Source organism: Panthera tigris, chromosome D1 (assembly GCF_018350195.1).
Source record: "Panthera tigris isolate Pti1 chromosome D1, P.tigris_Pti1_mat1.1, whole genome shotgun sequence".
Lineage (NCBI taxonomy): Eukaryota > Metazoa > Chordata > Mammalia > Carnivora > Felidae > Panthera > Panthera tigris.
The window spans coordinates 12356067-12371147 of record NC_056669.1 but is presented as its reverse complement, the minus strand read 5'-3'; the positions used below and the strand labels follow the sequence as shown (position 1 = coordinate 12371147).

Sequence of the window (15081 nt, the reverse complement as noted above, 5' to 3'; positions counted from 1 at the left end):
GGCTGGCTGCTCCTAAAGAGTATTTGTCAAATTTCCTTTGTCCGTAAAAACAGCCATCCCTTATGGCACCTGGATGCACACCTAAGAGAACGCAGCTCCCTAAACTGTCCACTTCCTGCCATTCCAAACCAGCAAAGAAGTTCTTCTTCCCAAGGGGGAACTTTGTCCCCAAGCTCAGCTCCTCCAGGCCGACTTTCATCCACACATTCGTCCTCAGACAGGATCATTCTGAAAATGGGTTGTGTCAAGTTACTCATCTTTGTGTGTGTGTGTGTGTGTGTGTGTGGTAAAATATACCTAAAATTTACCATTTTTGCCATAAGTGTAGAGAGTTCAGTGACATTAAGTACAGTTGACTCTTGAACACATGTCCGCTTATACTGAAATGAATATGTTGGACAATTTTTGGAGATTTGCGACAATTTGAAATAACTCACAAGTGAACTGCATAGCCTACAAATATGAAAAAAATTAAGAAAAAGTTATGTCCCAAATGCGTAGAATATACGTAGTTTTCATCCTTTACTACCACAAAATGTACACAAATCTATTATAAAAAGTTAAAATTTGTCAACACCTACACACTTACAGGTTGTACACAGCACCATCCATAGTTGTATGAATGTATTAGATCATAATTGCATAAAACTGTACTACTGCAGTAATTCCGCAGCCATCTTGGCTATCGTGGTGAGCTCCAGCATTGCGAGCATCCACGTAGAATGTTGTGTGGCACTCAACATCCCTGCATGAGTTCTGCAACAAAAAGTGACCTCTAGAGATTCTATTAGTAAAGTTGTGGGGCAGTAAAGAGTTATATGCAGATTTTGGCTGGGCAGGGGTTGGCACCCCCAAGCCCCGTGTTGTTCGAGGGTCAACTGCACATTCATATTGTTAGGCAGCCCAAATTGTGCAACTTATCGTGGGTCCCCAAAGATTCCACAGGCTGCCGGTGGCAGGATTTCATTTGCACAGGAACGTGTTTTTGGTCCACACTCCCCAACCTTCCCATTTCCAAGGGCTTATTTCTAAATGACAGACTCTTGTTTTCTGTATCATAGAAAACCAGTGGTATTACAACTCATGAGCAAAACTAAACGGATTAAATTATCCTGGAGGCCAAGTTAAGTCTCAGGTCAGATGCACTCAACGTGACAAGTCAGTTATGAAAGCAACTCTTCTGTCTGTCTGCATTCTGGCGGAATGGAGATTTATAAATCCCTTCTTTTTGGCAGCCTTTTAAACATATACCTATCAGCAACTTTATTGAGATCTCTGACACACAGTAATGATATATTGAAGGGGTACATCTTTGTATTTTTATATATATGTATACATTGTGAAAAAACCACTGTCAAGCTAAATATCCATACACAGTAACCCTTCTGTGTGTGTCGAGTAGACTGAAGATCTGTCCTCCTAGAAAATTTCAAGTATTCCTCTACTCAGTACAAAATACTCAACTAGGGAGAAACTCTTCATTTACATTACCACCACAGCTGTGGAATAAATCAGGAGCCACCTAAAATTAAAAGGCTTTGTTCACATAACCAAAACTCAATACTCACAACAGACATACAGCACATATCAAAGTATACAGCATTAGTTTGTGCCTCATCAAAAGATACACATTAACAGCTTTTGCTTCCATCAATCTGCTACAAATGGCTTACCCTAAAAATCAATTCTCCACTGTCCCTGCTGCTTATTAATTTTTCAAGATGTAAACACCCGAGTGTACCTAAGACTCTCATGCACTATCACAAGGCAATCAATATATCAAAATTTATTGAACGACAAAATTGTACATGAACGTTACAACTAGCTATTATTTTTTTTTCTTTTAGGCTTACGTATCTGAGAACACCGCTTCTCCCAAAGGAAACTATCAATTTCCCCTACGAATTTGTTAACTGGTTTATTGATAAAGAGATCTACTGTTTTGTAAATGAGGAAGCACAGGTGTCTCAGGCTGCATTCTTATCTCCTATGGCTAAGCCACTGGAAAAAAGGTGTCTTTCCTGCCCATACACTCACTCTAAGGGCAAGATTACCATGAGCACTCAAGGAATGCTGACTGGAGACTATCACCACTGTACTAATTCATTCACCTCAGGAGTTTAATGCAGGGGATATATACCTGAATAATCCTAAGAATATAGCTTGCAGGGTAATTATAGCACAGCCCGAAGAACCACCAAATGAAAAGCCCTCAGGAGCACTGGAGCAGCAAACTCTGCTCAACAAACATACTGATCATTCTTAAGGCTGTAGATATATTTAAACCAATTTGCATGGCAGTTCATTTCACAGAAATTACTTCATAGCTTCAGGAATCCCCTGTGAAATCAGTTACCAGCACTACAAATTTAAATTTCTTCTTCTTCTTCCTTTTTTTAAAGCCGACTAATAAATAATGAACAAATCACTGAACCATCATGCCTTCATACAGACCTGCAGCAGACCAGATTTGCTCCTCTCCCAGGCTGCCAATTATTTTGCTAAAACTTAACGTGTGTTCGCTCCATTAGGAGGAGACACTGCGACATTATGGAGATAAAGAACAGAGGATTAAATCAGTGAGCAGGGTCACTTACATGATGGAAGGTTTAAAATGAACACCAGGAGTTAAAATTCTTAAGAAAGCCAAACAGTAGGGCTCAAACCATTAACCTGCTTCCTATGAACGTTGCTCAAGCCCAGTGTTTACATACCCATCCTTGCACTAGAATCTGTAACGTTCCTGAGAGCTGAGTAAGGACAAAGACTCTCTTGCCAAATTTCAGCTGGAAGCCCGAAGACGAGGCAAGGTCACACTGGTAGTGAAACGATCTTCAGCAGCATATAGTCAGTCATAGGTCATTTGAGTGAATACCAATTTACAGTAATGCCCCCAACCACCATAGCTCATCAATCACAGCACCTTCACTCTGCATTAGCTATCACACGTGCTCGCTGCATGCCAAGCACTGAGCCCAGAACAATAAGAGAAGTATTTCATTCTAACATTATTCTTTGAGTTAGGTACCATCATTCTGATTTTATAAATAAAAAAAAATTAAGGCTTAGAGAAATGAACCTGGCAGAGCCACTCAGTAAGTCTCAGAGCTCGGGTTTGAAGCCAGAGTTTGATTCAAGAACCCTGTCTTCAACTATCATACAATCCTGTCGTCCAAACCACTGAAGTCGGCACATAGGCTGAAACCCATGCTACTCCAGACCGCAGAAAGAACACTGGTCAGAAAAGTCAGCAGACTTATGTTTTCATCAGCTTACACTTAACTGCACTTATGAATTTGAGAATTAACTTATTCATTTGGAAAAAGTTACACTAAAGGCTTTCGCCACTCATAAGGTTGTTGCAAAGCTCAAACAACTTGGTAAATAAAGTTATGATAATTCTGTTCTACATTCTAGTGATTTCTTTATCTGCAACTTTCACACATTAGGATCACGCTGCTACCTATGTTCACATAATGACCATAATGGACTTAGAAATGCAATTTGAGTCCGCCATGGAAAGTCGTTCAAGTACAGTGGTTCTCTAGGTCAGGCAGAAATCACCTGTAGGCCTTTCCCAATTCTGATTTCTTGCCTTAAGAGGAGTTTGTCAGAATGAGTTGTGTTCTACAGACAGATGATTCTGATATAGCCTCTGGCTAAGGATTCACCTTAGCATCGTGCTGTAAAATAGGCAAATTCAGAGTTAGCATATTCAGACTGAAATCCTTTCTCAAATACTTACTGACCATGAAACCTAGGGCAGCCGACGTTCCACAAAACTAGCAGTGATTGCCTCACACACAGTATCTGTTCAATAAACCTTAGTTATTACTTACAGAATCCCTGTGGGACGACTGACTTGAATTTCTCGGACGCCGTTAAAAGTAGCTATTGCAGAGCTCTGTTAGTTTGGTAACTGTAACAATGAAATTTGCTTCTCTGGATCTATCTCCAGTTATTCTAGTCTTGATGTATGAAGCAAGACAGAACAAGTTCACTTCCTGTTTAACATAAGAGAGTTAATCCATCCCTAATGTCATTACGAGAATTGAAACATTAGCCATACCACTTAGAAAACGCCACCATTTTCCGGTAATCAAACTATGAAAGAATAGATGGTACAAAAAGGTTTGCATTTCAATAGAACTAGCTTTATTATTCTTCTTCTTATTATTATTATTTTAAACAAAAGAAATGGTCTAAAAGCAAATGCAGATATGTACCAAGGGATGGACGTGACCCGGTACTTACAAAGGAGCTGCTGTGTCATAAATGAAAACAGAGTGTTAGGGGAAAAGTAAGATTTCAGGTGCTGTCTGTTTGGATAATCTGGAGACGCAAGGTAACTGAAAGAAGGCGCTGTACCAAGCAATCAGCAGGAACAGAAAACAAAATGAAACAAAACCGCCAGCAGCTGCTTTTCCAGAGAACTACGTGCTGGCAGTGTGAGAACTGGCATCAACTCACGGTCTTCTCATTTTCCCCATTTTCTATAATTTTCCTCTTCTTCTCATCTGTTTTCTTCTTGAAGATGTTATTGCGGTAAAACTGAAGCTCTTTGATGCTTTCGCTAATGTCATCCAGTGCCCTACAAGCAAACACATCACGCTGAACTGAAATGTCCACGGAGGTTATGAGCAATGGACTAAAGAACTTAAGAACAGGTATTACTGTAAATGCCACTATCTGATATCATTAAGAAGAGGAACATTTCAATAAATCAAATTTAAGGGCTTCATCTAATAAAAAATAAGTTTGCTGAAAAATATTTTTCTAAAACATATCAGATGATAAAGTCTCCCAAACTGTCCTAGAAAATGGTGGAGGGTTCCATGGGGAAAAAAGAACTCTGGGGTCAAGTAAGTTTAGTTGAAAATCTAGGTCAAATATTTCTTGTCTGAACTTCTTTGCAAAGCATTTCATGTACCCATGTGTACCGCGAGTTTCCAAAGGGAGGCTGTACTACATACACAGTGTTTCTAAAACTGAATCGGCCACATTTGTGGAACACTCATTAACAGCTCATGGAACAAAGTCTGGGAAACACTGTGCAATACTTAATGACATCCCTACACCAAATATATACTGGCATGCTCAAACATAACTCGTGACTCAGTCATAATGCACATCGATCACCAGACAGCACCTAACCATGAAAGATCTACTTCTCTCTCTGGTGGAGATTTGTGCTATAACCAGGGGCAGCCTGACTCCATCTAACAGCCTCTCTTCTCCAACATGCTGTTTCTCGTCTGTCGTGGCCTGAGAAATCGGGTAACCGAGATTATTAGAACAGTGTGCAGGTCAATCAGTAAGCCCTGAATGATAAGCCAAGGGCCTCTTCTAGAGAATAAACTGCACAAACGTTAGAGCAGGAGTTTCACGGCGGTTATTGTGGCTAACCTAACAGTTCTGCTTTCCTCCCAGGTCTTGGATATCCAGTGGACAGCTCAAACGATCAAAACTAAAGCCTCTGACTAAATCAAGGTATACAACATCTTATCCACAACACTTAAGTCCATAAAAGATCTTAAAACCCAAAGTACTTTTATGACTCACTGTGTGGCAAAACCTGATTAATCTTGATACAAGGCTATTCATACTCAGTAGTTAGGCTATTTGGTGTGAATATCCCTATGTTTCACTGCAGAAATATCAATGTGTTTGATCAGGGGATGCTTCCTCTGACCTTATTAGGCATGTTATATAATAGTAAACACTACAGATACACTATTACCTTTCTAAAGCTTGAAAAATTCTGAAATCTGAAAGACATCAAACCCTGTTTCAGATAAGGTATTCTAAACCTGTATTATTGTGCTGCAGCCCATTTAATCCTCCCCCCCCAAAAAACACTAGAACACCACACCCTCTAGAGCAGGGATTTGGTCTGTTTGCCTAAAACTGTGCGTGGCACATGGTGGGGACTCCATAAAGGAATGAACCAAATGCTGCCCTTAGAAGCTGCCTGCTAAATCCCCCGTCAAATTTTATGTTCCTCCTGAATGATGACAAAATTTAAAAAAAACAAACAAAACAAAAAAAAAAAAAAAACTTTTTTAAAGAGCCAGTAAGTACAGGACACTAGACAAACAAGATCTTCAAATTTCTTTGGTTCCTGGGCCTAAGTCTATAGACATAAAAGAAAGGATCTGAAAAACTAAAAAGTATCAAAGTTAGGCTATATTAATACAACTGTCCACAAAGTGTTGTAATTAATTTCAAATGGCTACAAGTTCATGCTCTTGCTGGGAGGAATATTAATATTGCTCATTACTAGAAAGATTATACTGTTTCATCATACCTACACACTAAGCTATCTAAAAGTTTTAAAACTGCAATAAAGACATACGATACTACATATCTCAGAATGGAATAACAGAATCCTGAACAGAGCTCCAGATCATCTTAGCAAAAGAAAGTTGTCTTTACGCTGGTGGACCTTTATTTTTCCCCCAAGAAAACAAGAGCAGAGAACAGACATTATTGTAGGCAGTCAGGAGTTCAAGAGTTATGTGCTCGTCAGACAGCCAAGCTCTTGGAAGGACCCAAACTTACCTGTGAGAAGCAGCCTTCTTTGGTGCAAATTCATATTCTTCTGGATACCAGCGTCTATACACAGCAAAAACGGAACTCTCAAAGGAAACTGTCTCAAATATACTGGATAATTACCTCCTTCAAGCAATTTATCAACATGGAAAAAGGCATTTGGGTCAACTATCAAGTTGCCTCCTTGCCTGGGACTCTCTCTTCCACCCACGCTTCCCCCTAGATATTCTCTTTAGGCAAGCTCGTCAATGTGTAAGATTCCTAGATTCACACCATCTCAGCCCTCCCCCAGTTGGTCATGGGCAGCCAACCACCTGCTGGACATCACACTTCTAATCAACATATATAAAACCATACTTATCCTCAAGGCCTCCCTTCTCCCATCCACCAAATCGGCTTTTCCTATCTTCCCCTTTATCTTTGAACAGTTCCATCAACTGCCTAACTGCCCAAACCAGAAACACTAGAATTGCTTTACCGCTCTTCCTTCCCCCACTCCTTCGTTCATTCGATACCGTGCCAAGGGATGTTCTCAGGTATTTTATCTCCGTACCCTTCTCTGCCACCCAAATGCCATTTCCCTTGCTCATTCTCCTCTCTCCAAGATGAGGGAAAAGCCTCCTTTCTGATCTCCCTCTTTTCTTGCCACCTTCTAATCAGAATGATCTAATTGTTATCACTCATTTCTCTACTTGAACTTTTTTAAAGGAACCCATCCCTTACAATGTTAACCATCTCAGCAAGGCATACAAGCCCTTTGCAAATGGCCTCACCTCCCACCTTTACCAAACATCATGCTTTGCCCTCCAGCATTAGTGAACTGTTTGTAAGGCCTCAACTATATTTTGCCCGTATCTTCCTGTGCCTCTATTTCTTCATACTTGTGCCCATTCTAAAGAATCTTCCCACCTCACCTAGATGCCTAGAAAACGTCCACTCTTCTTTAAATAACAACTTAAAACTTATTTCCTATGCAAAGCTTTCCCCGACTTCCCATTCCTCAATCCGGTACATTTCAGGGCTCCTTCCCCCTTGTGCCCTCGATATTCTCTATGCACATTTCCACGACAGGAGTCATCATAGAGTATATTTGGAGGGTGTGTGCTTTACACATCTGTCACCCCATTAGATTCTAAGCTATTTAAAGGCTTTTCATCTGTATGTTCCCAGCACACAGGCCAACGCGTGGCACAGGATGGGTGCTCAACATGTTTTCTCAACTAACGAAATTTATACAGAAGATTTCTGGCATAATTCCTCGCAATTCTTACCAGTCCAGAATCAATTAAGGAACTGTCCCAGCGAGCGAGGGACAATGTTGCACACCCACCTGGCACCCTCAAGTTCTAGAGTTCTCTTCAATTACTTTCCACAAATTCTCAATTAAAACATGCTAAATGGGGCAATTCAATGGATCCTAAATATAGCCCTTACCTGCACAGTTCTTTAACAGTGCTCACATCAATTATTCTATAATGAAGATGTTTCATGAACTGGGGCATGTATTTGTCAAGAAACTTCTTATCTGCATGAACTGAATTTCCTAGAAAGACACCAAGCATACCGCATCTGTGTATTTCTAGCAATATACAACAGGATATAAAAACTCATTAACTATTTTTGAAATGGAAAGGATTTTTTTTTTTTTTTTAATTTAAACAATTCCTAAAAGCATCTCAAAATCTCTAAGTCAGGTTTGAGGGCATGTGATTAGGTTACAAGTGCAGATTTCTGAGTACTTAGTCAGGCTCAAGGTAAATTTATTAATGGCCTCTCTCCGGAAAAAAAGGATAAATCTACCACTCCACATACTTCACACACACATCTATTCGTTAGTTTTTCGGATCATACCAGATGTGCAAATTTTCTCCCGTGTCATGAAATCCACACTACTAACACTAAAAACTTAACTGAATCACATTAAGTAAATAAACCTTTATTCACATTCCAATTTTAACAAATCATATCCATATTCATGTTTCCATACAGTAATTTATATTAAAAACACTAAATTTTAAATACGTACTTTAAAATAGACACCAACGACACTAGCTAGAGGGAGATTACATATACAACATATGCTCTAGTACTTAATGTCAGAACTTTTTAATGAAATTCAAGGAAAGCATAAGCTATCACATCAATTCACATATACAAATACAAACGCATCTCCACAGACCATTAACTGTCCTCTGACAATGGCAGTGCTTTCAAAACCTAGAACTGGCCTGGTCTCTTTAAAAAGTCAATGTCACACGGGGTGGGGGATGAGGGGGGAAGGGTGGGCAGGGAGAAACAGGTAAATTTGTGCATGAGTCTTGATTGAGTCCTGGTTCAAAAACAATTAGACATTTCCACGTGGACTAGATATCAAATGATGTTACTGAACTATTTTTAATTACCTTAAATGTGATAATGACATTGTGGCTACCGAAGAAAACATCCTTATTCTTAGGAAATACTTAACTGAGAATAAACTGAGAGTTGATGGGGGATGGGAGGGAGGGGAAAGTGGGTAATGGGCATTGAGGAGGGCACCTGTTGGGATGAGCACTGGGTGCTGTATGGAAACCAATGTGACAATCAATTTCATATTAAAAAAAAAAAAAAAAAGGAAATGCTTAATGAAGTATTGAGAAATGAGGTTTCAGAATGCCTGCAATTTACTTTCAAATGTCCAAAACATACATGGCACAAGGTTAACCATTATAAATCCCGCTTTTCTGCACATATGAAATTTCCCATAGTAAAAATAGGAGGGAAAATTTTATTAAGTCCGTGTACCCTCGATCTCACACTGGGTTTCAGGGTATTTTTCCAATACTCATGTTATAACGTACACAAGGAAAACAGAACACGAAATTAAGATGTATACTCTAAATTGGGGTAAGTAGAAGGCATGATGGTCTTAGTGGATCTTTCTGGAACTGCGGTCTCTTGAACTACCACAATGGAAGACTATCTACGAGATATACATAGGATCGGATTTTACCTGCAAGCGGACAGAGCCCCGGAGGAGTCTGCTGTCGTACAAAGGACAGAAATTCATACTCTGCCTGTTGCAATGTCATTGTACTCTCCTTCACTGCCTTGGTTAGACCAGACTGCAAGAGAGAATCCCCAGCCCCCACCAGAAACACATCAAGTCAGTTTTCAAAGGCATCCAGAAATGAAACTTCACTTCTAAAACGGGCAAATATAACCACAGATGGACTATTCGTAAAGCTCAAGTTCAAAGTGAAACTGCCATCCTTGCACTGATTTTTTTTTTTTTTTCTTAAAGAATCCAGGCCCAAAAGGCTATGTTCCTGATTGTTAATAGCATTTCCACACAGTCAGAAAAGACGGTGCTCAGAGTCCGAGGATATAAGCTCTGGGAAGAAACAACTATGAACAGGAGAGCAGCATTCCCCCTTTTCTGAGAGTTGACGTCTAACCTTATCCAAAAGACTGACTTGAGCAATACTTGACAATCCGCAATGCGTTCGCGACAGACTGAATGCAGGAGAGGAAAAGAGAGAACATTCAGGAGATGATCTCGACAGGTCCCAAAGATGACAGGTAAACAAGCAAGTGGTCTCCCAGGCTTGCCAAGCAATCTTCCTCTAACCCTTTTTAAAATCCCATCCAACAATGGTATAGGATTCAGATGTGGGAGCAACACGCTCGTTACTGATCCCCAAAGCAGCACTCCTGTTATTTGGTAATGTTACCTTCCCATGATGCTCCTTACACCAATCTGACATGCTGTCCAGTAACTCATCTGGCTGTTTTATAATCAGGTTAGGACCCTGTGGATGGGAAAAGCCATTAGTCATCCAGAATCAACAGGGACAACCTTGGTGTCTGAGGTAAAGTCTAACCTCACTTTGTGAGGATTAAACACACAGGTAGCAGAGAAAGAGTTGAGGGCCCTTTGTTATCTCTGTAAATGGTCCTCGTTCATGCCAGCACTGTGTACAATGGTGAAAAGGAATGCACACACGCGTGCGCACGCACACACAAACGCACATACACACACACGCACGCCTCAGATGAGTGAAATGCCCTAATAAGAAGACACTAGTTGCCTGTCAAAGGTCAGCAAACCCAGCCCTGACCTTTGGCTTTTTTCTTTTCTTTTTTTTTTTTTTTTAAACCAGTGAGCTAAGAATGATTTTTACATCGCGAAGAGTTGTACAACAAACAAACATGTGACGGGTATGTGGCACTCTGAGCCTAAAATATTTACTGTTCAGTCTTTTTTAGCAAAGCTTGCCAACCTTTAATTAGGAGTTCAGTTTGGAAAGTGTCTATATTGCCAAGTGAAAGAAGCAAATTGCACAACAGCAAGTATGTGCATGTGATTTCATTTACGCTGGATAAAAACAAATAAATAAAAATACACACATTTGTATATGCATACAAAGTATCAAGGAAGTACACAGAGTTTGGGAAGTAGGAGGCAGCAGCAGAACGGGGCAAAAAACTAACAGGTGACTAGACATACACTTTAGATAAAGTTACACTGTTGAATTTTAATGATATTTTTATATCAAAAAGTTAAAAGGGTAACTGGTAACATCTGGGGGGAGGGGGGGGGGAAACACGCGGCCCTCTAATTCTCCTCTCCATTTAACAGAACATTCAACTTCTGAGTGTCTCAGACACAGTCCCAGCAGAAACAGAAGCCTCACTTGTGGCATTAAAACAGGTCATTTTGGGCGTCGTTTCTCTGTACAATGGAGATAACAAACCGCCCCCTTCCCTCAAAGGGCTGCTTAACAGGGTAAAAGAAATTATAGATATCAAAGTTTCTGAACCTTTTTGGAAGAAAAGTACTCTATGAATCCAAGGTATTATTACAATTAAGGTGATAAAAATAGTTTGCAATCACTGAGAGAAAAGGCTAGAGTTTGACTATTAGACATCGTACAACTAACAAGGACTTTCAGCCAAACAAGAAAACTGGTAAAGGCAATCTCCAAGAAGCAAAAAATTCACTGATTACATATATTAAAACACATACACACAACACACACACAAAACCCTCCTATTGTTTAAAAAAAAAAAAAACCAAAAACACACATTCAACAACAACAACAAAAAAAAACAATTCTAACAAACTCTGATGGGAAAAGCAAACTATTAATCTAAGGCTCTATAACTTATTCTAGGTCCTGGCTCAGAACCCTGCACTATCTACAGAAAAATTTTCAGGGTAGGATGTTTTTTCCTCTACCAGCATAAAACTTTTTCCACAGACTCATATACAAAAATAAAACATATTTTCCACAGAAATGACACTTAAGTGCCAATAGTCCATAAGCATTTTTTTTTTTTTTTTTAACATTCTTATCCTCATCTGACTGAGTCTATTTACAAATGCCACAGTCATCTGCAGCTGTGTGAATACAGACCCAAATTTCCTCCAGGGTACATATTAACTAACTGGTCCATTAAACTGTCAGTATTTCACATTATATCAACAGACTAAGGGAAAAACTCTTCTTCAGCCAAGAGTAAGGAGGGCTGACAAAATAAAGACACTTCGCTTCACTATTCATTTGCAGTAAATCCCAAGTGACAAAAAAAAAAAAAAAAAAAACCCAAAACACAGAACTGTATTTATATAAAGTTAAAAAAAAAAAAAGAGCTAGTTGTTATGATGAGAAACACAAAGTCTCATGATTCTCCTCCAGCTGATGTATCAAGAGGTACTCCAGGATGTGCGCCTAGTACTCCACAAAAGTAGTAATTCATCTATAAATGCCTTCTCCCGTCTCTTACCTACCAAGAGAAGTAGAGGTCTTACTGGAGATTTATGAAATGTATCCAATGTCAGTAACACATCACTACCACCCTCCAGGAACTGACTTTAACAGAACCGCCTTTTCCACAAGCATCCCTACTGTGTTCCTGGAGTTTCTTACTACCTCTGAAACTGCTGACAGTATGAGACCAGGGACCAATTCAAGACCAGGATTTCACCGTCTACCAATCAGAAGCTCTCTCCCACACTTCTCAAATGCTTCACAAGGGGCCAAAGGGCAACAGGTGTGTTGTTTTGCTTAATGTTTCAGTTAAAAGCAGCATGTGAATCATGCCCAATATATCAATAGGAGAATATGCCGATTCTGCATCACCAAATTCTAAAATCTGAATATAGGTCTAGGTAACCACACATCCTAGTGGAGAAGGCAGAAAGTGGACATACAGACTCAAGTTAAAATTAAGGTGATGATACAAAGATGACAGTTTGGCATGAGGCACTAATCCTGATGAGACAACAACTGGTTGTCTGGTTGGTTACCAGTTCTTTACTTCAAATGCCTGGGTGAAACTCCTGGCTCCCCCAAATAACAAGCCAGGTGGCCTTGGGCAAATTACCCAAGATCCCTGCCAAAATGTCCTCTTCTAGAAAATGAGTGTAATCTCCTACCTCGCAGTCGCTGTGAGGACTGAGAGTACGTACATGTAAAGCACTTAGAACTGTGCGTGGTGCACAGTAGGGTCTCAGTAAACGAGAGCAATTCCCTTTGCCATTTGGTGCATGGAATATTGAAAACTAAATAGGTTGTGAGAGACTACTTCGGTTCTACAACCAACCCTACCATGACCTAGCACATTACTTTGGAACTTAACCTATATATGGGCCTCAGGTTTCCTATTTTTCACATAAAGAGATGGGGAAACAATGATTTAGATTTCCAATACACTCCAAATAGTATGACTGTATTACACGGCATCACCTACTTCAGCCAAAATGTTGAGATCAGAGTCAGTTATCAGACACGCCATCTCAATAATCTGGTCCTTCTCAATGTCCAATCCTGTCATCTGCAATCAAAAGTAAATATGTAACACACACAGAACCAACTCTCTATTTTACCCAATTTTATTTAACTGGAATCCCCCCAAACATATTCCATTCATCTCCCATAGCCAGGATAAAAGAGACAATGATGCTTCCCGGGCTAGCCCTCCAGGCACTAAACATGAGTCATTTATTCAATAAATATTTACCAAGGGCCTACTTTATGTGAGGCACCCCAGTTCTACTGTAGGACAGATGCAAAGTCAGCAAAATTGAGGGCTGACACCATTCAATTTGGTCAAGAGTTAGGCAACTCACATCGCTACATCTCTGCAGCTTACAAAGTTTTCACATTAATTACACCACTTGATCTTGACCACAATCTAATGGAGAAAGCACGGTTATTAACCACCACTCCCCCCCCCCCTCCATTTCATATATAAGAAAACTCAGATTCAGCGGAGGGGGGAGTCCTCGGCATGGGTTTGGAAAACCTAAAGGGATCAAAAGTAGGTTCTAGTCCCAAGTGAGACCCTAACAGCATGACCTTGAATGGGACGAACTCTCTCTCTCGGCCTCAGTTTTCTCGTTTATGGAATGAGAAGTAAGGCTGAGTCATCTCCGGAGTCCCGTCCAGCTCGAACAACCTAGGGTCCCATAAGGCTGCGGAAGGGGAGTGTGGAGGCTGGCACAGCCGCTGCCCCAACCCCCCACCCCGGTGACCCTAAGCCCAGAAGGACCAAAGCGTTAGGGAGGTCACACCCGAGCGGAGTTCGGGGGTTGGGGCGGGGGGAGGGGGCGGGATGCAGCCATATGGATGACTCTTCCCTTTTGAAAAGACACCCCACAAGTCCACCACGGTCCTCAACACCCGCAGGAGTCCAGCCTGTCGACCTGCCCCGCGCAGCCCGCAGCCCGGCGGCGCTCACCTGCCACACCTGAGACCCAGAGACCCGCCGCCGTCCGCGGACAGGCTCAGCTGCTCGGTCTCCGCGCCGAACCCCACTCGCCTCCCCTCATCCCCCCTCCCCCGCCCCGCCGACCGCACTCACCTCCAGGTCCACCCAAACCATCCGCTGAGCCATGCTCTCCCCTGCCGCCATGGCTGCGCCACCTTCGCGGACACCCCGCGCCCCGAACTGCCCGCGACTCCCACCCACACCTCGCAACAGCCTGGAGCCCAGGGAGCCGCCTAGCATCACCCGGCACGAGCCGCCACGGCCCCAACCTCTCAGCCGGCGCTGGCGCAGGCGCGATGGTCGCTAAACGTCGCAAACCCGCGGGGAGGCGCAGGAGCGAAAACCACAAGTCCCAGCATCCAGTGCGCCGGCTCGCCGTGAGCAGCCCGGCTTAGCTGCCGAATGGGATGATGGTATTTGGAGTCTCGCCTGGTGTTCCGACCGCTTTCCCCACCCCCGCCACGTGTTTTCGGATGTTACTGGACGCGCATGTTTTTCAGAACTAAGTTTATTCGTTTCACAGAGTTATTTCCTGAGTTTGGATTAGTTGCGAACCGCCTGGTTGAGAAAGAAGTCTCTTACTTTGTTTGGTCAAGGGAGATATGGTTATCTATTTATACATGTATACATATACTTTTTCAAACAGATCTTTCCTCTTTTTGCCTCTCCCCCTCCCACCCCCAACCTTGTTACTTACCTGCCCCTCCACGCAGGGTATTTTTCTTGTTGACGTAATGCAGCAGGGCGGTGTGCTATTTTTAGGCCAGAAGGCCA

At 41.6% G+C, this 15081-nt stretch overlaps 1 protein-coding gene across 1 annotated transcript; it reads right to left on the bottom strand.

Annotated features, from left to right (window-relative positions):
* Positions 1–4132: 4132 nt before the first annotated feature.
* REXO2 (RNA exonuclease 2) lies at positions 4133–14615 on the bottom strand. The gene is made up of 7 exons (XM_042958736.1): positions 14401–14615; positions 13288–13371; positions 10266–10343; positions 9545–9656; positions 7987–8095; positions 6562–6615; positions 4133–4591 (listed from the first exon to the last, which is right to left on the bottom strand). The coding sequence occupies exons 1-7, from the start codon at positions 14545–14547 to the stop codon at positions 4462–4464; spliced, it is 714 nt and encodes a 237-aa protein (XP_042814670.1). The 5' UTR covers positions 14548–14615; the 3' UTR covers positions 4133–4461.
* Between the last annotated feature and the right edge of the window lie 466 nt (positions 14616–15081).

Coding starts and splice junctions, on each gene's coding strand:
- REXO2 (XM_042958736.1), bottom strand. CDS start 14,547: ATGCTAGGCGGCTCCCTGGGCTCCAGGCTGTTGCGAGGTGTGGGTGGG. Junction 10,344..13,287: donor ATCTCAACATTTTGGCTGAA/GTAGGTGATGCC, acceptor TCCCATCCACAG/GGTCCTAACCTGATTATAAA. Junction 9,657..10,265: donor GTAAGGAGCATCATGGGAAG/GTAACATTACCA, acceptor TCTCTCTTGCAG/TCTGGTCTAACCAAGGCAGT.